This window comes from Periplaneta americana, chromosome 7, assembly GCF_040183065.1.
Source record: "Periplaneta americana isolate PAMFEO1 chromosome 7, P.americana_PAMFEO1_priV1, whole genome shotgun sequence".
Classification (NCBI taxonomy): Eukaryota; Metazoa; Arthropoda; class Insecta; order Blattodea; family Blattidae; genus Periplaneta; species Periplaneta americana.
In genome coordinates, this window is record NC_091123.1 from 91,188,403 (window position 1) to 91,211,452 (window position 23,050).

General features: G+C 34.0%; 1 protein-coding gene across 14 annotated transcripts in view; it reads left to right on the plus strand.

The window, feature by feature from the left end:
- LOC138703288 (protein bric-a-brac 2-like) overlaps positions 1 to 23,050 on the plus strand; it is a 212,012-nt gene that overhangs the window by 82,369 nt on the left and 106,593 nt on the right. For all 14 annotated transcript variants that reach the window (XR_011333076.1, XM_069831043.1, XM_069831045.1 and 11 more), the window contains one exon: positions 3,505 to 3,789. Coding sequence is in view for 13 of the 14 variants with exons in the window: in XM_069831043.1 (XP_069687144.1) it covers positions 3,505 to 3,789 (285 nt within the window). In the remaining variant the exon portion in view is untranslated. The remainder of the gene's footprint in view (positions 1 to 3,504; positions 3,790 to 23,050) is intronic.

The following is a 23,050-nucleotide window of genomic DNA, read 5'->3' on the forward strand; positions in this document are numbered from 1 at the left end:
ACAGTTAATTCCCGATTTACCACGAAAATCGTCTGTAGCTGCATTTAGATTGGCAACAGGCCATGATTGTTTGGCCAAACACTTGCATAGAATTGGAATATATCAGTCCCCTATCTGCCCATTGTGCGACTCAGATCAAGAGATGGATATGGAACACCTCAAAATCTGTGCTTCAGTGGCTGGCCATGATAATATCTTTGAAAAGTATTGGAGTGCAAGAGGTCAAATGACTTTATTGTCAAACGCCTGGCATTAGAAAACAACAACAACATTAATCGAACTAGTATTCTTGGGAATACCAAATTCAATAAAAATATCATATAAAATTTCTCTCTTAACTAAGCCATATGCCTTTTTGAAATCTGTGAATAACTGATGCACTGTACCCTTATACTCCCATTTTTTTTTTCCATTATCTGTCGAATACAAAACATCTGATCAATAGTTGATCTATTATGCCTAAAACCACACTGATGATCCCCAATAATTCCATCTAAATATGGAGTTAATCTTCTCAAAAGAATATTTGACAAAATTTGTACGACGTCAACAAAAGTGATATTCCTCGAAAGTTACTACAGTTAGTCTTGTTCCCCTTCTTAAAGATAGGTACGATTATGGACTCCTTCCATTGTTCTGGCACAGTTTCCTTTTTCCAAATAGCAAGTACAAGCTTATAAATTTCGTTAGATAATGCGCTTCCACCCTCTTCCACTTAATTCTGCTGGAATTTGATCAATACCTGGAGACTTATAATTTTTCAGATTTTCTATCGCAATAATTGCGAAATTATTTCGAGTTCAGAAAGTGTGGGTTCGGGTATAAATGGCTCAGCAGTTTGTATTTCAATTTCGTCCCGATCATTTCTATTTGGCCTGTGTATATTTAGTAGTTGCCTAAAATAGTTTTTCCATCTGTTCAGGATTCAATGAGAGTCTGCAAGCAAGTCACCATTCTCATCCTTGATCACGTTTACTCTTGCCTGATATCCATTCTTGAATTCCTTTATACCCTTATATAAATCTCTAATGTTTTTATTTTTACTCTTTGTTTCTACCTCATTCAGTTTTTCCTTGAAGTAATCTCTCTCTTTATTCCTAAGTATACGATTTGCTTCCCATCTTTTATTGAAATAATTGTCTGTATTCGCATCAACTGGATCCTGTAAGAATTTCAATTTTGCCTGTTTCTGTCTTTCTACTACCATGCAATAATCTTCATCAAACCATAGTTTCTTTTTTTTAGTTCCATAGGTAACCTATGCTCTGTTCAGCTGCAATTTTGATATTATCTCGGATATTTTTCCACACGCTATTAACATCTAACTCTTCCTCAACTTCGTCGGAACTTGCTAATACTACAAACCTATTTGAAATTTCGACCTGATAATGTTGCTTAGTTTCCTCGTCCTTTAATTTCGGAATATTGAATCTTCTAATATTAACTTGTTGCTCTACTCGCTTGGCTGCTGATAGTCTTTCTCTTAGTTTTCCAAATTACCAAATAATGGTCAGAATTACAGTCTGCCCCCCCTGAAGGTTCGAATGTCTACAATACTAGTATGTCTTTTATCTATCAAGATGTGATCTATCTGGTTATGTGTCAATCCATCTGGAGAAGTCCAAGTATATTTATGTATATCCTTATGGGGGAATGTTGTACTTTTGACAATTAAATTTTTTGATCTGGCAAAGTTGACTAACCTAACTCCATTATCATTACTAGTTACGTGTAGGCTCTCTTTCCCAATAGTAGGTTTAAAAATATCCTCCCATCTTACTTTAGTATTGAAATCCCCCAATAAAATTTTCATGTGATATCTAGGTAACTGATCAAAAGTCTGTTCCAATTCCTCATAGAAGCTATCCTTTACATGGTCGTCTTTCTCGTCTGCAGGGATGTGAGCATTTATAACTACAATATTGCACCATCTACCCTTAAGTACTAAATACGATAACCTATCACTGATAACCTTTTTTATAGCTGATTTTATTCTTTTATGAATAAAGAATCCTGTTCCTAATTGATGATTATCGTTTCCTTCCCCATAATACAACATGTAATCTCCTATTTCTGTTATGCTATTCCCATCTAACCTAAGCTCCTGTACTCCCACAAAGTCTATTCTATATCTAGCTAGTTCTTTTGCTACTAATGTTACCCCTCCTGTTCTATATAGACTTATAACATTCCAAGTACCAAATCTCAAAACCTTATTCCTTTGCTGTGGTCATGCCAGAGAATCAGTCCCATTCCAAGGCTTATTTGAAGATTTCGTAACAAGCTGTTTTTTTATGGAGATGGGTTGTTAGCCCTTTGCCCAACCCCCAAGCTGGAGGACCACCCCTCATCGGCTGTCCGCAACTGCTTATTCAATATATTCACAGCTACCCTCCATATTTGGAGGCTGTCTCCTTGATCCGCAACCTGAGAACGTGCTGTGCCACGGTGATAGGGACCCACAATGCATGGAGACATATCTGCTAAAATTTTAAATTATAACCGAGCAATGGCAGTCATCAACAAAGTGTTTAAACCCTCCCTAGTGCAGAAATGTACAAGGATTAAAGCTTATAAAACATTGGCAAGACCAGTACTAACTTATGGTTGTGAGGTTTGGACTTTGAGGGAAAGAGATAAAACCCTAATAGTAGCCAATGAGATAAATTCCTGCTAAGAACAGCTGGCTATACTAGATTAGACCGCAAGAGGAATGAAGATGTTCTTCAAGAGCTTGAAATACCTTCTGTTTTGGATTACATCTATAGCTACAGAATTGGCAGCAACATGTTCACTGCATGGAAAGGACTCGCATTCCTCATCACATTTCAACCTGCTTTCCAAGAGGGAAGAGAACACTAGGAAGACCTTTAAAGAGATGGCTTGAGACTGTAACAAGCCATTAGACCGAATACTTGTTAGGATGGTTATGATTTTCTATGGTAGCAGAAGTTCCTCTAACAACTGTGGACGAATTCAGGTGGCTCTCTAAAAGTGTAATATTTTTTTCATTACTTTAATAAATTCCAAGAAATTTTCTCTATACAAAGAACTTTGACTCATCATCACGCCTACCTGGAGGCTTCTGATTAGCTGAATAATAAACTGCAACAGTTATGTCTTAATATTTCTCTGTTCTTTCTGTCCATTTCTTTTTAGCTGCCAATGTCATTTCTGCTCTTGTGGTCAAGTAACAGATCAACTGACTGTTTCTCATCTTTGCATGTACTTCTACTTCCAATTTGTGGACTATTAATTTCCAAGTGTCTTGTGTAAATGAATAAATAAAGAGCTCCCCAAATTTGTGAAGTCTGATTTAGTTGGGTTTCACAGTATTTGTCTGTACCAAAATTCGAAACAAAGTTAGCAAAAGAAAATTCGACTTGACAATTATAAAATCTTGATATGAGAAGAAAATAATTCTCTCTACGTGTTTGTTTCATTTGTATTAATTTTTTTTATGAGTACAGCAACCACTGTAATAATTATTTAAAATTGTTTCAGTCTCATTTGGCATCTTTGCTGAAGACAGCAGAGGATCTCCGAATCAAGGGTCTGGCTGAAGTATCATGGAGACAAGAGGGGCAACCTACTCAGCCTTCAAATGAAGATAGTATAAACTGTGTAGATCCCCAAGTATCACATGTTGAATCTGTGGGGAATGGCTCTGATCTGGAGCCTCCGCTGAAACGGAGGAGGGGACGTCCTCCAATGGAATCTAATGTGTCGAGCTTTAGTCCTAAAGTTACAAGTGTTACTGGTGCAGGGGGCACAGAGGAAGTATTCCTTGTAAGTAGTAGATTAATAGAGTAATTTATTTTGTATGCTTATTAGAATCTTCTTATTGCCAAGTAATGTTCATTAATCGTGAATTATTATACTCGTACAGACCTGGAAACAAAATTTGGGCCACCTGAATTTTCGAAGTTCCAATTATAACATGCTCAGTGCTTAATTCAGGTGGCCCAAATTTTGTTTCTGGAAAGGAATAAGATTGAGATTTGGTACTTGGAATATAACTAGTCTTTATAGAACAGGAGGGGTGACATTAATAGCAAAAGAACTAGCTAGATATAGAATAGACTTTACAAGCGATTAGGTTAGATGGGAATGGCATGTCACAAATAGGAGATTCTGTACAGTATATCGACCACATATCCAGCTTATTTTGGAACAGATCTAGAGAGAATGATTTTCTTCTATAATAATTTCCAAAAACTGTGAGCAACTTAAAATAATACTGTCTTGTATTTTACACATTTTTACCTGGGGTGGTAGTTTTGATAGGTATGGTCAACCTTTATGACACATGATTCAGTTCTAATTGATAAAACTTATATTTCAAATCTCATCATCAATTTCAACACAGCTGAATGATTCTTACATTTTTTCCTCAATCTTTTCATACACCAGGTTCTGATCACATAGTACAGCATCATCAATTACTTTACATTATTTCACATGTACATTACGGATTCTAACATTACATTTATTAGCTGTTACTGGGTGATCAGTTTGAATCTGCTTATCACACAAAATTGTATGATTAACTGCTGAAGTAATAGACTTCGGTACATGATACTGCCATCCCTTACATGTTATAGACATTAAAAAATTAGGTCTATCTATGAAGATAATTTCATACTTTATTGTGGTGCTGTGTATTCATTTTTTGCTATAATGGAGGATATACATGATCGTTTTATTGTTTTGACAGAAGCAGCATTTGTTCATCTTGATTCATTCTGAGAAGCAACTTTTAATAATGTTTTATTCTCAATGCTTGATTTTGATCAGTAATTATGATTGTCAGTATTTTCTGGTTTAATTTTCTTTATCCTTTTCTAAGTGTGGGTCTGACTTGCAGTGTTAATTCATTCATTCATTCATTTATTCATTCATTCATAGTGTTCTGCTCAAGGGCAGCTCTTTCACTGCAAACTCAACTTTCTCCAATCTTTCCTATTTTCTGCCTTCCTCTTTAACTCCTCATATGATCCATATATCTTAATGTCTTTTATCATCTGATATTTTCTTCTGCTCCAAACTCTTCTCCCGTTCACCATTCCTTTCAAAGTGTCCTTTAGTAGGCAGTTTCTTCTCAGACAGTAACTCAGCAAATTCCCTTTACTCTTATCAGTTCCACCATTGTTCTTTCTTCATCCACTCTTTCTAACACAGCTTCATTTCTTATTCTGTCTGTCCACTTCACACAATTCATTCTTCTCCATATCCACATTTCAAATGCCTCTATTGATTTCTGTTAACATCGTCGTAATGTCCATGTTTCTGCCCCATACAATGGCACACTTCACACAAAGCACTTCACTAATCTCTTCTTTAGTTCTTTTTCCAGAGGTCTGTAGATGATGTTCCTTTTTCTAAAAAGATTCCTTGGCCATTGTTAGCCTTCTTTTGACTTCCTAGCAGCAACTCATATTACTGCTTATAGTACACCGCAAGTATTTGAAGCTGTCCACTTGCTCTACTGCCTCATTTAGTATTGGCAAGTTTACCTTCTTTATTTTTCTTCCTAAGACCATGGTCTTCGTCTTATTTGCATTTATCTTCATCCCATACTGCTCATAGCTGTCATTTAGCTCCAGTAGCATATTCCTTAGTATCATCTCTTCTGCTAACAATGTCATATCAGCAGCAAATCTTATGCACTTTATTCTTCTTCCTCCTACTATCACTCCTTCCATGTTCTGAAAAGTGTTCTTCACTAAATCCTCCAAGTAGATATTGAACAGGGTAGGTAATAAAGGGGATCATTGAAATACTCCTGTCCCAATTTCACTTCCTCCCAGAGTGCGAATTAACGGGGGGATGAAGATTTCCCCCTGTTGGAAAGTTATCCCCCTCTCATAAATTCATATTAACATCCCTGCCAGGGATAACTTCTATCCCCCTCACAAAATATAATTGTTTTAATTCGAGTATACTTTATAAAGTGCAGTATAAAGTAAGCAAAGAAAATAATATTGATGTATTATCATCACCGGTAAGCTGACAACAATTAGTAACTTAGGAATTACACATCTTATCTTAAGCCTGCTCATGGATATAATTATTATTATAATCAAGATGTAAGACAAGTAACTCAGTGCGACGAAGTATTGAGCTGTATAGAATGAAGATGATAATAATAATAATAATAATAATAATTTTATTTATTTACTTACTTACTTATTTACTTACTTGCCTATTTATCTATCTATCTATCTATCTATCTATCTATCTATCTATCTATCTATCTATCTATCTATCTATCTATCTATCTATCTATCTATCTATCTATCTATCTATCTATCTATCTATCTATCTATTTATTTATTTAACAACATGCAATATATTCACAATTTCATTAAGGACGCTGAATATGAAAGTATCATTAAGGCTTAGGAAAGTGATTTCCTTAAGAAGTGAAGAATAGTAATCAAACCATTTTTGCAAATACAGTAGTCAGTGACCCTCTGATACACATTCAATGCTTCCTTCTTAAAGAGATGCACATCAGAATCACTCATGTTATTCAAATCCTGATTTACTACCAAGCCATGTCACCAATGAGCTCCACAAACTCATTTCTGTGTTCTATCCAAAGAATTCATAGTACTTACAAACTATTTGATTCTATTTATATCGTATAATTATAAAATGTCTTTGGTAGTCATTGCAAACTACATCCAATCTCTAATATTAAAATATGAAATTTCAGAATATAATATTGCAGTGAACAAAATTCCGGACATTAAGCATCCTGAAAACAATTTAGTTTTTTCCTGCATAGGGGACTGATTTTCTGGCAATCTGGAAAAATTCCGGGTGGTTGGCAACTCTAGTTATTCTCCGACATAATCTCCTGTACGGCATAAGCTTTAGAAGGTACATGAGTTCAGCCAATATTCATCCAGCATTATTGAACTGTTGCCAAACTGATAGTGAGGGAGAGATAGAGAAAGACTGAGGCTGGTATTCATAGTCGACACTTTATATCGCCACTTTGCAAAGTGACACTTTTGACGAAAGTGGCTCTTTCATATTAGTGGTATTCATGGACGATTGAAGAAGTGCACTTTACAAAGTGTCACTTTACGCCAGCAAAGTGTAGAGTTACAATTTGGTTGGTAACAGAAGTTCCATAATGCCATTCAAAACAAGTGAACAAACAATAACAAATTAATGTGTAACCCACAGATTATAATGATTGTGATTTGAGTTGGGAGCCTAATTGATTGTGCGAGAAAGAAAATATATATTTAAAGTTGTTTTATTTCAGTTTCTAGTTTTTGTTGCTGATAATTTAGATAGGGACCAATGGCGGGCTTATGTGAGGGCAGCAATGAACCTCCGGGTTCCTTAAAAGCCAGTACGTAAGTAAGTACGTAAGATAGTTTAGATTATTTGAGTCAGTTCAGATATATAATATTTTATTAAATAGGTAGTGATAATGCTGGTGAAATTAGGTTAGGTTTTGTACAATACATAGCTGATCCATTGATTTATAAAGTTAGATTAGGTTTTGTACATATCTTTTTCATTGATGTATATTGTTATGTTAGGTTTTGTATGTATCCATTCCACTGATTTATATAGTTAGGTTAGATTTTGTACATATTGTCTATTGGTTTATATAGTTAGGTTAAGTTGTGTCTTAAAAGTATTTATTTCAGTCACTGACTTCACAGCATATGTTTAAGGTGCTACACCTTTACATTACATATTTAAAAGACGTATGAACGTTTTCGTTGGTCTACGCCAACATCATCAGATACGAGGTACATTTCAGCAATATCAGTGTTCTCTATATAATATCTACAAATACAAAACATACTTAGTGGCATGCAAAATGAGACATATTAAAAACCAACATTGCTGTGATACACATTGACATTCTGTATGACTGCCTTGATTGTCACTTACTTAAAATACATGTATAGATTACAAAAATTGATTTACATATATAAGTCTTCACATATGAGATAATAAATGACATGATTTAAAAGTGGTAAAAATAATAAAATATAAAACTAAGATAAAAATTATGAATGTGAAGAGTTGCAAAATTTACAGTAATTACATTTATTATATTTTATTTCTGTTTCACAATAATATATATATTTCCACCATTCAGAAACGTATGTATCATGGTTTGTGTCACGTAATTATTTGAATATATATATATATATATATATTTTTTTTTTTTTTCAAGTTTATATGGTTTTATAAATGCCAATGTATTATACGTTGGGTTGTTTGATGTTGAATAATGATGTATATTTGATTTTGTCGGTAATGCTGTTCTTCAAATATGGCAATGTATTGTCGATGTCCAATACTGTAATTGTAATGAACGTGTGGTATGGCGCAAGTCAATTATCAGAATGAATCCGTGTAGACGTGCCTTCTTAGATGTTGATTATATGGTGGTTGTGTGAGGACTGTGTGACGACTACTTACGTGACACAAACCATAATACATACGTTTCTGAATGGTGGAAATATATATATTATTGTGAAACAGAAATAAAATATAATAAATGTAATTACTGTAAATTTTGCAACTCTTCACATTCACAATTTTTATCTTAGTTTTATATTTTATTATTTTTACCACTTTTAAATCATGTCATTTTATTATCTCATATGTGAAGACTTGCATTTATATATATATATATATATATATATATATATATATATATATATATAAATCAATTTTTGTAATCTATACATGTATTTTAAGTAAGTGACAATCAAGGCAGTCATACAGAATGTCAATGTGTATCACAGCAATGTTGGTTTTTAATATGTCTCATTTTGCATGTCACTAAGTATGTTTTGTATTTGTAGATATTATGTAGAGAACATTGATATTGCTGAAATGTACCTCGTATCTGATGATGTTGGCGTAGACCAACGAAAACGTTCATACATCTTTTAAATATGTAATGTAAAGGTGTAGCACCTTAAACATATGCTGTGAAGTCAGTGACTGAAATAAATACTTTTAAGATACAATATAGACTTCTCTGAAAATTAAAAATGAATTGCAAAATAGGTTAAGTTGAACTGAGTAGGTTAAGTTTTGTGTGTGTATATATATATATGTATATATATTTCATTTATATCGTTAAGTTAGGTTAGGTTTTATACGTATCTGCTTCATTGATATATCGTTTTATTCCCTTTATTTTCATTTTTGTCTTTTTCTTCATGAATAGTGAATAGACGTCAAAAGAATGAAATTAACAGATTACTATTGCTATTATTATTATTATTATTATTATATTATTGTTTTTGTTGTTATTGTTATTATTATTATTATTATTATTATTATTATTATTAATTATAATTTTTTTGTTTAAAGGGGGACAAAACCAACTGTGGTAACTTTCGAGGAATATCACTTTTGTTGACGTACAAAATTTTGTCCAATATTCTTTTGAGAAGATTAATTCCGTACGAAGATGAAATTATTGGGGATCATCAGTGCGGTTTTCGGTGTAATAGATCGACTATTGATCAGATTTTTTATATTCGACAGATAATGGAGAAAAAATGGGAGTATAAGGGTACAGTGCATCAATTATTCATAGATTTCAAAAAGGTATATGACTCGGTTAAGAGGGAAGTATTATATGATATTCTTATTGAATTTGGTATTCCCAAGAAACTAGTTCGATTAATTAAAATGTGTCTCAGTGAAACATACAGCAGAGTCCGTATATGTCAGTTTCTATCTGATGCTTTTCCATTTCACTGCGGGCTAAAGTAGGGAGATGCACTATCACCTTTACTTTTTAACTTCGCTCTAGAATATGCCATTAGGAAAGTTCAGGCTAACAGGCAGGGTTTGGAATTGAATGGGTTACATCAGCTTCTTGTCTATGCGGATGACGTGAATATGTTAGGAGAAAATACACAAACGATTAGGGAAAACACTGAAATTTTACTTGAAGCAAGTAAAGCGATCGGTTTGGAAGTAAATCCCGAAAAGACAAAGTATATGATTATGTCTTGTGACCAGAATATTGTACGAAATGGAAATATAAAAATTGGAGATTTATCCTTCGAAGAGGTGGAAAAATTCAAATATCTTGGAGCAACAGTAACAAATATAAATGACACTCGGGAGGAAATTAAACGCAGAATAAATATGGGAAATGCATGTTATTATTCAGTTGAGAAGCTCTTATCATCCAGTCTGCTGTCCAAAAATCTGAAAGTTAGAATTTATAAAACAGTTATATTACCGGTTCTTCTGTATGGCTGTGAAACTTGGACTCTCACTCTGAGAGAGGAACATAGGTTAAGGGTGTTTGAGAATAAGGTGCTTAGGAAAATATTTGGGGCTAAGCGGGATGAAGTTACAGGAGAATGGAGAAAGTTACACAACACAGAACTGCACGCATTGTATTCTTCACCTAACATAATTATGAACATTAAATCCAGACTTTGAGATGGGCAGGGCATGTAGCACGTACGGGCGAATCCAGAAATGCATATAGAGTGTTAGTTGGGAGACCGGAGGGAAAAAGACCTTTAAGGAGGCCGAGACGTAGATGGGAGGATAATATTAAAATGGATTTGAGAGAGGTGGGGTATGATGATAGAGACTGGATTAATCTTGCACAGGATAGGGACTGCTGGCGGGCTTATGTGAGGGTGGCAATGAACCTTCGGGTTCCTTACAAGCCATTTGTAAGTAAGTAAGTATTATTATCTCTAGTTTCCATTATTGCCTGCTCTTCTGGAATATTTTGAATGCCAAATTTTTCTACAATGCTAAACAAAATAGGCCTAATGATATGAGATCTCTTTTCATGGTGAGGTTATGACTGCACATGAACTAGAGATAGTATCTCAGCAGAAGCAACCATTTCAGATGTATTGTTTACCGACATGAAAATATTTATTATCAAAACAGTAATGATTATATCGACATCAAGATAAGTCTTATCTCAAAATACAGGTAGTCAACAAAAATCAGAATCATTTTAAACCCAATATTATTATGGAATCTGCTTAAAAAGCAGGCACATGAGGTCTCTCAATGCTAATTTAAGATAATTACGCCTACATGAGATTGAAGTTAGTTTAATATTATTTAAGTTAAAAAATTCGTTTCAGTAATAAAAATAGGTTATATAGGCATATCTGCCTACATATCACTTTATCGAATTGAGGTTATAAATATACGAATGTTACTACAGAAATACCTGAACTATAATATTATAGATATTAATGTATGGTACATATCTGTAGCATAGAATTTTAATGCAATCAATAACTGTATTATTGGAGGCACTGGCAAACCTCTATTATTCGTTTTTGTGAACCGGTCAACAAAAAGATGAGCAGTCTCGGTAAGTTTTTTAATCAAATCGGAACCTTTTTTTTAATTCTATTATCATTATAAAATTGCACGGAATTGTCTTTAGGCCTATCCCTAATGTAACGCTTTTGTACATTGTCCACTAATTGTGCCACCTCTTCCACACGTTCTAATAAATAATTGACAACTTCCAAGACGTCCGCCATTTTTCTACAAAGTGACACTTTCGGCTCAAAGTGTGGTCGGAAGTACACTTTCATCCGAAGTGTTCCTTTGCACCAAAGTGTCGACTGTGCAACGGAAAAGTGATACTTTGCATCTTGCAAAGAACACTTTAATCGAAAGTGTCGACTATGAATACCAACCTAAGGGAATTTGCTATCTATTGAATAATGCAATTAATGCATTCGTCATTCTAATTCCAAAACTATGTATCTGAAGTTTTACACAAAATTCAATTATACATGTTCCTGGCACAGTTTTTCAAGCTTTGTGCAATTGTTCTAATATTACATAACAGAAAAAAAAGTTACAGCATTGAAAATATTATAGTATAGTCTAATTTCCATATCTGAAATGCTATTCATCTGAACTCTAGTAACACGTGTATGAACTTATTTATTTCCAACAACACGTATTTTAATTTAGCAATGATTATCCTGCGAATACTGAATCGACATTTATATTCTAAGATGGAAGAACAGTTGGAAGAAGAGCAATTTGACCTCAGGAAGGGAAAAGGTACGAGGGATGCAATTGGACTACTACGAACAATCAGCGAAAGATACCTGGAGAAGACTAAAGAAGTGTATATAGTATTTGTTAGTATTTATGGACTTAAAAAGGTGTTTGACAGAGTGGATTGAAACAAACTGATGGACATCCTCGAGAAAATGGGTATGGATTGGAAAGACAGAAGACTGTTCAGTAATCTTTATATGAAACGAGTCAGTCAAGATAAGAGAGGAAATGTTAGAAGAAAGTGAAATAGGGAGAATAGTATGACAAGGATGCCCGTTATCACCTATCCTGTTACATTTCGGACCTTCTACATCCAAATATTTTATATAATTTTATTGTTTTGAAATGCACCATATAATTTGTGTTTGGTGGTGTTTGTGTCATTATTTTGTTGTCTCTTTTCGAACACTACCTAGGGTCTGAGAACTTTTTTTTTTTTTTTTTTTTTTTTCCCTCGAATCACCTTGTCCTTGTTAATACTGCATTTGTGTACTTCGTTTAATGTAACAACGTTTTTTTAGCTTGTGTTAGCATACAGCTTGTTGTATTGTTTGTATTTTTTATTTTTGAAGAGTTTTAGATAAGGGCGCAAATAGCCATAGTGGCTGAGATACGCTCTTTTTAAACCTCACTCACTCACTTACCCTATTCAACATCTACTTGGAGAATGTAGTGAAGAACTGTTTTCAGAACATGGGAGTGGTGATAGTAGGAGGAAGAAGAATAAATTGTATAAAGTTTGCTAATTACATAGCATTAGCAGAAGAGGAGATGATACTAAGAGGTATGGTGCTGGAGCTAAATGATAGCTGTGAGCAGTATGGGATGAAGATAAATGTAAACAAGACGAAAACGATTGTTGTTGGAAGAAAAATAAAGAAGGAACTTGCCAATACTAAATGAGGCAGTAGAGCAAGTGGACAGCTTCAAATACCTTGGGGTATACTATAAGCAGTAACATGAGCTGGTGCCAGGAAGTCAAAAGGATAACAATGGTAAAGGATGCTTGTAATAGAAAAAGGAGCATCTTCTGCGGACCTCTGGAAAAAGAACTTAGGAGACTAGTGAAGTGCTTTGTATGGAGTGTGGCAATGTATAGGCAGAAACATGGACATCACGACGAAGTGAAGAAAAGCGAATAGAAGCATTTGAAATGTGGATATGGAGAAGAATGGAGCATGTGAAATGGACAGACAGAATAAGAAATGAAGCTGTGTTAGAAAGAGTGGGTGAAGAAAGAATGATGCTGAAACTGGTCAGAAAGAGAAGAAGGAATTGGCTGAGAAGAAACTGCCTACTGAAGGATGCACTCAAAGAGTTCGGACTAGAAGAAGAGACCAGATGATAGACGACATTTAGATATATGAATTATATAAGGAGACTAAGAGGAAGTCAGAAAATAGGAGAGATTGGAGAAAGCTGGGTTTGCAGTGAAAGACCTGCCCTTGGGCAGAACACTTACGTTTGTATGTATGTAATGCTATTTCGAATACCACGTAAGTGAATGATTTGTATGCTACAATTAATATTATTTGCACTAAATAGTCGGTTTCTTAATATTTTTCTTGTACTATTAGCAATTATATTCTTTGCTACAAGAATAAGATCTTTTACTCTCTTTAGCCTTTTGTACTTTTGAGAATAACCTGTTTAAAAAACTGATTTAATCAAGAAAGCATGATGGAATATTCAGATTGTCAATTTCTATAAGTGAATACAATATAATATTTTATTACTCAGTCAATGACAATCAATGTTTATAGTCATTAAGTTTATATACATGAATTACAAAATTGCGAACGTTTTCGCCTATTCAGGCATCCTCAGGCAGAGTTATACAATATCTCAATGTCACATACGTAGCTATTGGTGGTGAGTACTATTTGAATTAATGATGTACAAGACATCTCCACTATTAAAATGTAATGTTACAGGTAGTAAACTTAAATAATGTTAAAAATGTTAAAAACCATTTAGTAATTAAACTTCATAATATGTGGAACTCTTGTTCAGTCCAATGAGTGGTGAATATATCTGAAATGTATAAAAAATACCAATAGAAATGGGAATTATCAAATGTAAATTGTAATCGGATTGGATATTTAAAAGTACTTACATCGTTTAAAATGTGACAACTGCATAGTTAGCAACTGTATGGATTACTACAAACATCCTGTGTTTAATGTAAATTATCTGTAATGAAATAATAATTAATATCAATTTTAGAAGAATTTGAAAAATTAATTGGAGGGCTAAATTATGGACGTACTTACGTAGACGTGAGACGACCTGCTGCTATTAGGACTGTAACTGGTATGACATGGGGGAAGTGTATATTCGTGTAAACAACTACGCGGAAGGATATTGCGTGGTGACGGGGTTAGAGGTTGTACAGGGGATTTCGGATTTGGGTTAAATTTTCATTAAGAATGCTGTTCTCTATTAGAATCTGTTTAGCAATGTAATATTCTTCTGCAGAATTTATCAATTTAGTTTCTATTCCTGATTTGAATATTTTTAAGGTTTTATTTGCTGGGCCATAGCGCACAAACCAACTAATAAACTCAATAACAATTTAAATAATAGACTTCAAGAAGTTAACAAACTCCACAATAATGGTATTTACAGATTGGAATGTTTTACATGTAAAGAAAAATATATAGGACAAACCAAAAGAAATTTCAAAATTAGATACAATGAGCACATTTCTGATTTCAAACATAATTGTAAGAAATCTACATATGCATCTCATCTAATAGATACTGGACATGAATTAGGCCCCGCAAATAAAACCTTAAAAATATTAAAATCAGGAATAGAAACTAAATTGATAAATTCTGCAGAAGAATATTACATTGCTAAACAGATTCAAATAGAGAACAGCATTCTTAATGAAAATTTAACCCAAATCCGAAATCCCCTGTACAACCTCTAACCCCGTCACCACGCAATATCCTTCCGCGTAGTTGTTTACACGAATATACACTTCCCTTACGTCATACCAGTTACAGTCCTAATAGCAGCAGGTTGTCTCACGTCTACGTAAGTACGTCCATAATTTAGCCCTCCAATTAATTTTTCAAATTCTTCTAAAATTGATATTAATTATTATTTCATTACAGATAATTTACATTAAACACAGGATGTTTGTAGTAATCCATACAGTTGCTAACTATGCAGTTGTCACATTTTAAACGACGTGAGTACTTTTAAATATCCAATCCGGTTACAATTTACATTTGATAATTCCCATTTCTATTGGTATTTTTTATACATTTCAGATATATTCACCACTCATTGGACTGAACAATAGTTCCACATATTATGAAGTTTAATTACTAAATGGTTTTTAACATTTTTAACATTATTTAAGTTTACTACCTGTAACATTACATTTTAATAATGGAGATGTCTTGTACATCATTAATTCAAATAGTACTCACCACCAATAGCTACGTATGTGACATTGAGATATTGTATAACTCTGCCTGAGGATGCCTGAATAGGTGAAAACGTTCGCAATTTTGTAATTCATGTATATAAACTTAATGACTATAAATAAAATATTATATTGTATTCACTTATGATTTAATCAAGATATGAATGATACTGTAGTTGAGTATTATGTGATAGACTCTCCAGTTATAGTTAACGAGGATATGAATAAAACCCATGGGAATGAATTCAGTTGCAGAAGAAAAATTAATAGGTGTTATCCCAGAAATTACAAATGAAGTTTCAGAGATTATAGATGACTCTCTAGATAAAAGAAAGAGGTAAAAAAAAAAAAAACAACGGAGTCGAATGGGAGAAAACTATACCTAAACATCTAAGGATGACAGGAAAAGTGTATCAAGGTTATACAGGAAAGGATGGTAAAATATCCCAAATGCCAGGGTGTGAAACTAGAAAGTTAAGACAGATGAGTAACTTTAAAAAATGTGACAAGGTTAGCAAGTGTTGTAATAAAATATCTGAAGAAACCAGAGGAACAATATTTAATGCATTTTGGAACAATGATTTTTACTTGAAGCAAAAGGATCTTTTCATTGCCTCTCTGATGTATGTTCAAAGCACAAAAAAATCAACAGTAACAGAAAACGAACTGTCTAGGAGGTCTCGATCTAATATATATTCTCTCATGGTGAGTAATGTAAAGAGAACTGTATGTAAAACATTTCTAAATATTTTTGTAATTAAACAGTGAATTTGTTTGAATTGGATGAATAAACAATGTAATTCTCATCTACCATATGAACCAATTCATCCTAATTAAAATAGGAACGAAAAGTCAGCTCCGAAAACTGGAATGACAAATGAAAAGAAAAAGAAATATTTAAAGAAAATGTGGAACGTAAGAGTTATCTGTTACATAGATTTTTGGGAGATACCTCAAAGTACCTTCACATAACTGTAGGCAGCTGTCAGGTAAGCTGTACTTAGAACCAATGTTCACCTCCACAAAGCTAGTTCACAAATATATAGATGAATGCACTGAATCAGGAGCAACACCTATATCTGTCATTTTGACAGAATATTTTATGAAATTAATCTTTCAGTATACCAACCACGATAAGACCAATGTGACATGTGTTATGAATGCAAAAATTGGAACTTAAGTGACAATGGTGGACCATTCATAGAGCTGAAAAAAGTTTATATACACGTACATGTTATCTGTAGATTTGCAGACAGTAAAAAGCTGTTCAATGCTAAAGGCTGCTGCTGTATATTAAGAAATCAAACTCTGTTGTCATAATTTTACAGTTTATAATGTGGAAACTTACCAGGCAACCAACTATTGGTAGAATGAGACTGAGGGAGATCTAGTGGCCTCATCTTTTGTATCATGTTTAGTAGATTACTTTAAAGACCATTGCTTGGAAGAAAAATGCTCTGCAGTGTTGGTTGCACCTACCAGAATTATAACACCATAATGTCAAATGTTCTTCTTCACTTTTCAGTGCAACATGTTGTGCAAATAACTAAAAAATATTTGGTATACTTGGACACACACAAATGGAGTGTGATTCTGTCCATTCTGCCGTAGACAAAAACTAAAAAATGGAGCAATATGCAACAGTAACAAAAGAGGCAAGGCTGTGTACTTTTCCCTATTATGTTAAATACCGTACTCATGACTTGATTTAAGATTATAGTTGTAAACAGAAGAAGAAAGGAACTAAAATCAAGCAAAAACGCAAACAAAATTTTTCATATGATTCAGTAAAATAATTATTAAAAAGTGTCAATCAGGCCTATTAGTCTAAAATTAAAAGTGATAATGATAATGCTATGTGAAATATACTAATAAACAAGTATAATATAATCCCAGACCTCCTTTGCAAATTAGATGTAACTATCTTCAGACTCATCACCGGTCATGACTGTTTAGGCCAGCGATGTCAGACAGGGACTAAACGGAGCAGAGCGCTCCACTAGACTCATGCGTGCTCCGATGTTTCCACAGACATAAGCAAGTTCAAGCTCAGATCTAGCTCCACAACCGATATTGGAGCTTACAACTCTGACACTACTGGTTTAGGCAAACACCTTCACAGAATTGGAATACTTCCATCACCGAACTGCCTTCATGCTCCAAAGAAGAGAAAATGGATATGAGACATATAACGATGCACTTTCAGAGTTAGAAACCATCTCTAAATATTGGGAAGCAAGAAGAAAAAGTCTTTGCCAAATTCAGAGCATTAGATACATACATACTGTACAAGATTTCTTATGAGTCATTCCATGTCAAATCGCACAGCAATAAAACACGACCTTCTTGGAAATGGTCGAATTTTTTTTCATGAATTCCAGACATCAAATAAGGAGACCCGTATTGTTTTATTTTCACAATTATTAATTATTTGTGTAGTTATGACTATTTGAAGTTACGCAAATTATGCGCGCACTGTTACATAAACTCACTTGGAACTCTGTGTCTACATATAATTGAGATTTGCGGTTGGCGCATTTGAAAGACTAAATACAACACTTTTTATTACTTTAGGCCTATCACAAGTAAATTTAAAATTTGGCCTATTTTTTTAATAATTTCTTTTTCAAAGCAAAATTACTATATTAAATAGCAAAGTTAAAAACCTGAAAAAAATATAGACTTGTTCGCTATGTATTATCTGTAAACTACTGCATTTAGAAATATGGGATCGGCACTCATACATTTGTAACAATTTATTTTCTGGAGGCATGCACGCGCTCGCGATGCCCAGCTAATGAACTGCTTGCAGCCATAGGCTAGAAGGCTGCCCATGGAAAGTTTTACGAAATCCCCCGTTGCATCTGATGTCACCATACTAATCATCAAATGATTAATACCTTAAGGAACAGTAAATATCTTATCTAAAGTTATTTTATTATTGTCAGCTCAGCTATGAGGGGAAGCCCTTCACAGTGCTGTATGTTTATACTGTAATATAGCCAAGTGTTTGATGATAGCAAGGCTGGGTAAGGCAGTAAACTTTATGGAAGTAAACAGATGACAGGAGACAAAATATAGAAGAGAAAAATATTCAGTTTGAGTTTGAATTTCACGCAGTGACGTGACTTCTATACAACATGAGTGATGGTAAAGATCACGTAATATATAACAAGTGTTTAAATCCATTTACCTTCCTAATCACGCTTTTAAAAAGAAAAGTACACTAAGACGCGTAAGTCGCGACTTATTGTTCAAGCTCAATTTAAAGGAGTCTTTGAATGTGCAAATATGTGATTCGTTCCGTAAAAATCAATCAATTTCCGGATAGGTCAGGTGAAATTATATGTGAAGCCGGTAGTTCTTGTGATATTAATAAACATGAATCAAATGATAGTGCGGACAGAGAAAGTGATTATCCCAGTTCTTCTTCTAGCAGTTCTATGGATACAGTGCTAGAAATCACTAATATTGAGGAATTAAACAAGAGTTTGATGTCAATAGAATCCCCTATCAAGAAAAGAAAGCTACAACAAAAATGATACCCCCGTGAAAAGTTTCAAAAAGTAAAAGGCTCTCTAGCATGTAAAGTTTTTCATGTAGAAGATGCATCGTCATCCCTTCAAAAGTCAGCCATATTTTATTTTTGACAGAATGCAAAGAAATGTACAACCTGAAAATTACATAGTTATTGCAGACTTTTCTGAAAATTATTCATTTGTAATACAAGATTCAATACAAAGTGTGCATTGGAACATATGCCAAGCCACAATACAATACAATTTTAATTTTACTTCCTATTTTATTTTATTTTATATTCTCTTATAAGCCTATTAATATTATATCTGAACTGTGACCTAACACGAGTGCTGCTCATTCGGTCTCAAATTTTGTTAATACTACTATATCTCCTTTTTTATATTGATTGTATTATTTTATTTCTATTTCTCTTGTTTGTAATTATATTCTTTATTCTGTATATTTAAATGAATAAATAAATAAATCTTTTTGTAATATATTTCAAAGGAGATACAGAAATTCGTTACAAAAGTATTGTCATCTCAGAAACCATGAAACATGACACCGATCCCTTTCACTTTTTTCAATCCGAAGCAATCAATTTCTTAAAGCAAGAATTCAACGATATGAAAAAAAATCATCTACTTTTCCAATGGATCAAGTTCACAAAAAAAAAAAAAATTGCTTACATGAAGACGATTATGGAATTAGTGCTGAATGACACTTCTTTGCAACGTCGCATGGTAAAGGTCCACGTGATGGCATTGGAGATACTGTTAAAAGATTTGCCACGAGAGTTAGCCTATACAAGATCCTATAACAACACCCCCAAAAAAAAAAAACTGTTTGATTGGTCACAAAAAACATTTCTAACGTGTCATTTATATTTTGTCCATTGAATAAGCACAAAAACCACACTGAAAATTTGCAGGACAGATACCATAATCTAAAACCAATAACTGGTACATTAAAATTACATTCTTTCATTCCGTTGTCAAAAACTGAAGATTTAGTAAAACAATTTTCTTTCAAGAAAGAAGATAGGCGAATGAAAATTTAAAGTGTGAATGAAAAGAAACATTTAAAAAGCATAATATACAATTATTTGAAGATATCATAATAAGTAAATTAGCAGTGTTTACTCGAGTAACTTGATCCATACTGGGTGTAATGTTACAACGTTCAGTCAATCATCCAGCGCCGATAAACCTCCCAGCGCGCTTTAACGCTTCCCGTCCACTGCTGCTGTGCCGACCGCTACACATTGTGTTGTAAGTAATTAAATTTCCATTAAACTATTGGAGATCCCATTCTGATTTTTTCTGGAATTATTAAGAATACTTCAGTGCACCTAGTAGGCATTTTTTTTAGATTTTTAATAGGGCTATTTCACATTGATATATATGTTTTAAAAATTGAATTATAAAAAAATATTTGTAATAATTACGGTATATTAAAATTAGTTAGTAAATATTTCATAAAAGACAGTACTTTAAGCTTTTAAATGCATTTTTTTTTTTTTTTTTTTTTTTTTTTTTTAACATCAATATCGTCAGAAATATGACGCTTTAAATGTTGCATTGTGCAACATTTTTAACGAATTTTAACATGTAATATTTTAAAAACATGTGGACTTAGGAAGTAAAAATACACTTGTTGGTTTATTAGACCCATAGAGTTGGTAAAGAAAATATAAACGCAATCAGAAATATGAAGGTCAAAATTTGTATAATTTCGTGCGGTTTGACGTGGAATGACTCTTATACAGTTGTAAACAATTACAATACTATGATTCTACAAGACATGGGTGCAAACCAGGTGATGTTTGTGAATTGAGAGCATTAACATACCAATCCTCAGGAGATATTCTCTTCAAAACAAGCTTTGTTGACTACTTCCAGCAACTACCAAGAGGCAAGAATTATGTTCTCAAGAACGAAACTATCCCTCAACTACATGAAGAAAGAGTTCCGGTAACAACTAAAAAGTGTTAGCACCTCCAAGAATTAAAAGAGTTATCCCTCCTGACTTCCACGATTTTTACAGTAATCTTCCCAAATAAACAGTTTTGCCAATTGTATAGAGGTTCTGGAAAAGAAACTGCTTATTTCAGTACACAGTGGTATTTCTAATACCATTTACGTAATATTTTTATTTTTTTAATTTTCATATTTCAAACAATAATTATACTGGAGTGTAGGCTTTCACGGCCGGCGTCAATAGTAGAAAAGTTTTCCGGGCTATGAGGCCGTGGTCTGTTGGTTGTGAGACCAAACGTTTCGTTCACTGCTGCAGTGAACATCTTCAGTGGTGTCTATTGCTGGTGTGGCTGGTTCTACTGCGTGTGCCGATTACAGTCTGCGCTGGCTGCATCGTTGTATATATAGTGCGGGAGGGGGGGGGGCTTGCTGTTGTCGCCTCGGTCCGCGCTCGAATGTGCTTCGCGGGCGGGTTTGACAACACAACCTCGGACGCGGAGCGCGTGGAAAACAGCAAACCCGCCCGCGAAGCACATTCGAGCGCGGACCGAGGCGACAACAGCAAGCCCCCCCCCCCCCTCCCGCACTATATATACAACGATGCAGCCAGCGCAGACTGTAATCGGCACACGCAGTAGAACCAGCCGCACCAGCAATAGACACCACTGAAGATGTTCACCGCAGCAGTGAACGAAACGTTTGGTCTCACAACCAACAGACCACGGCCTCATAGCCCGGAAAACTTTTCTACTAATAATTATACTCATTATGTAACTGACAACTGATGTAATCATTTTGTTAATGGCAAGACTCGAATTGCAATAATTTATTGGGAAATAATGGTTATTCAAAGCACAATACCACATATCAACACACAATCGTATTTCTATTATCACATAAGTGGTACTTCTGTTTTATTTTTCACGTTTCTTATAATTGAAGAGTTCGCGGGAAAAATGTTAAATGTCACAGTTTTCTTAAGGTTGATGTCATTACCTAATTCAGTGGATCACTGCGATATTTAATGTTGTTCTTATGAAAAATGGTAAAAAGGAGAATTATCACCACGAATACAGTAATCCTTTCCTTTATTTTCTATAGCAACAGCACTACATCTTGCAGTTGTAGACTCAATTAGATCATTATGTAATCCTTAACAGAAATGTGACATTCATCATTTTTCCCGTGAACTCTTCAATTATTATACTGGACTTCTTCAAGTGATATCTCTATCCAGTGCTTTTGTTTCAGTAAAGTTTCATTTTACAAACCTATGGATCAACAATTGGATCTCTTCTGACAAAGGAAAAATTTTACAGTCTGTACAAAAGAAACCAAATGACCTGGAAATGTACAAAAATTTGCCCAGACATGTTCAAACATTTTTAACAAGAGCCAGAACAGGTCACATTGTCACACAATTGTACCTACATCGATTTCACATTTCTGATAATCCTACTTGTCTGTGGTGTAATAATCATGATGAAGATCTGGAACACATTCTTCTATACTGTCCATTCATAAACCACAAAAGAAGTAGATTAAAATCATCAGTACCAGTTGCAGAAGACACAGGCCTGCAATATATATTGACTACACCCCAACTCTGGCTACTAGCAACAGGCATCTATAATGAACACCAGTCAAAATATCCCTCATTTCTCGTGAAAAACAACTGAATAGACAGCAGTGGACTATAGTGGATTTTATGTTGTCAGCAAACAGCTGGATACATGAAGAAGGTTGATTGATAATACTCAATTTTGTAATCAGTAATTGAAATAATTCTTGTATTCTTCACCTGACATAATTAGGAACATTAAATCCAGAAGTTTGAGATGGGCAGGGCATGTAGCATGTATGGGCGAATCCAGAAATGCATATAGTGTGTTAGTTGGGAGGCCGGAGGGAAAAAGACCTTTGGGGAGGCCGAGACGTAGATGGGAAGATAATATTAAAATGGATTTGAGGGAGGTGGGATATGATGATAGAGAATGGATTAATTTTGCTCAGGATAGGGACCAATGGCGGGCTT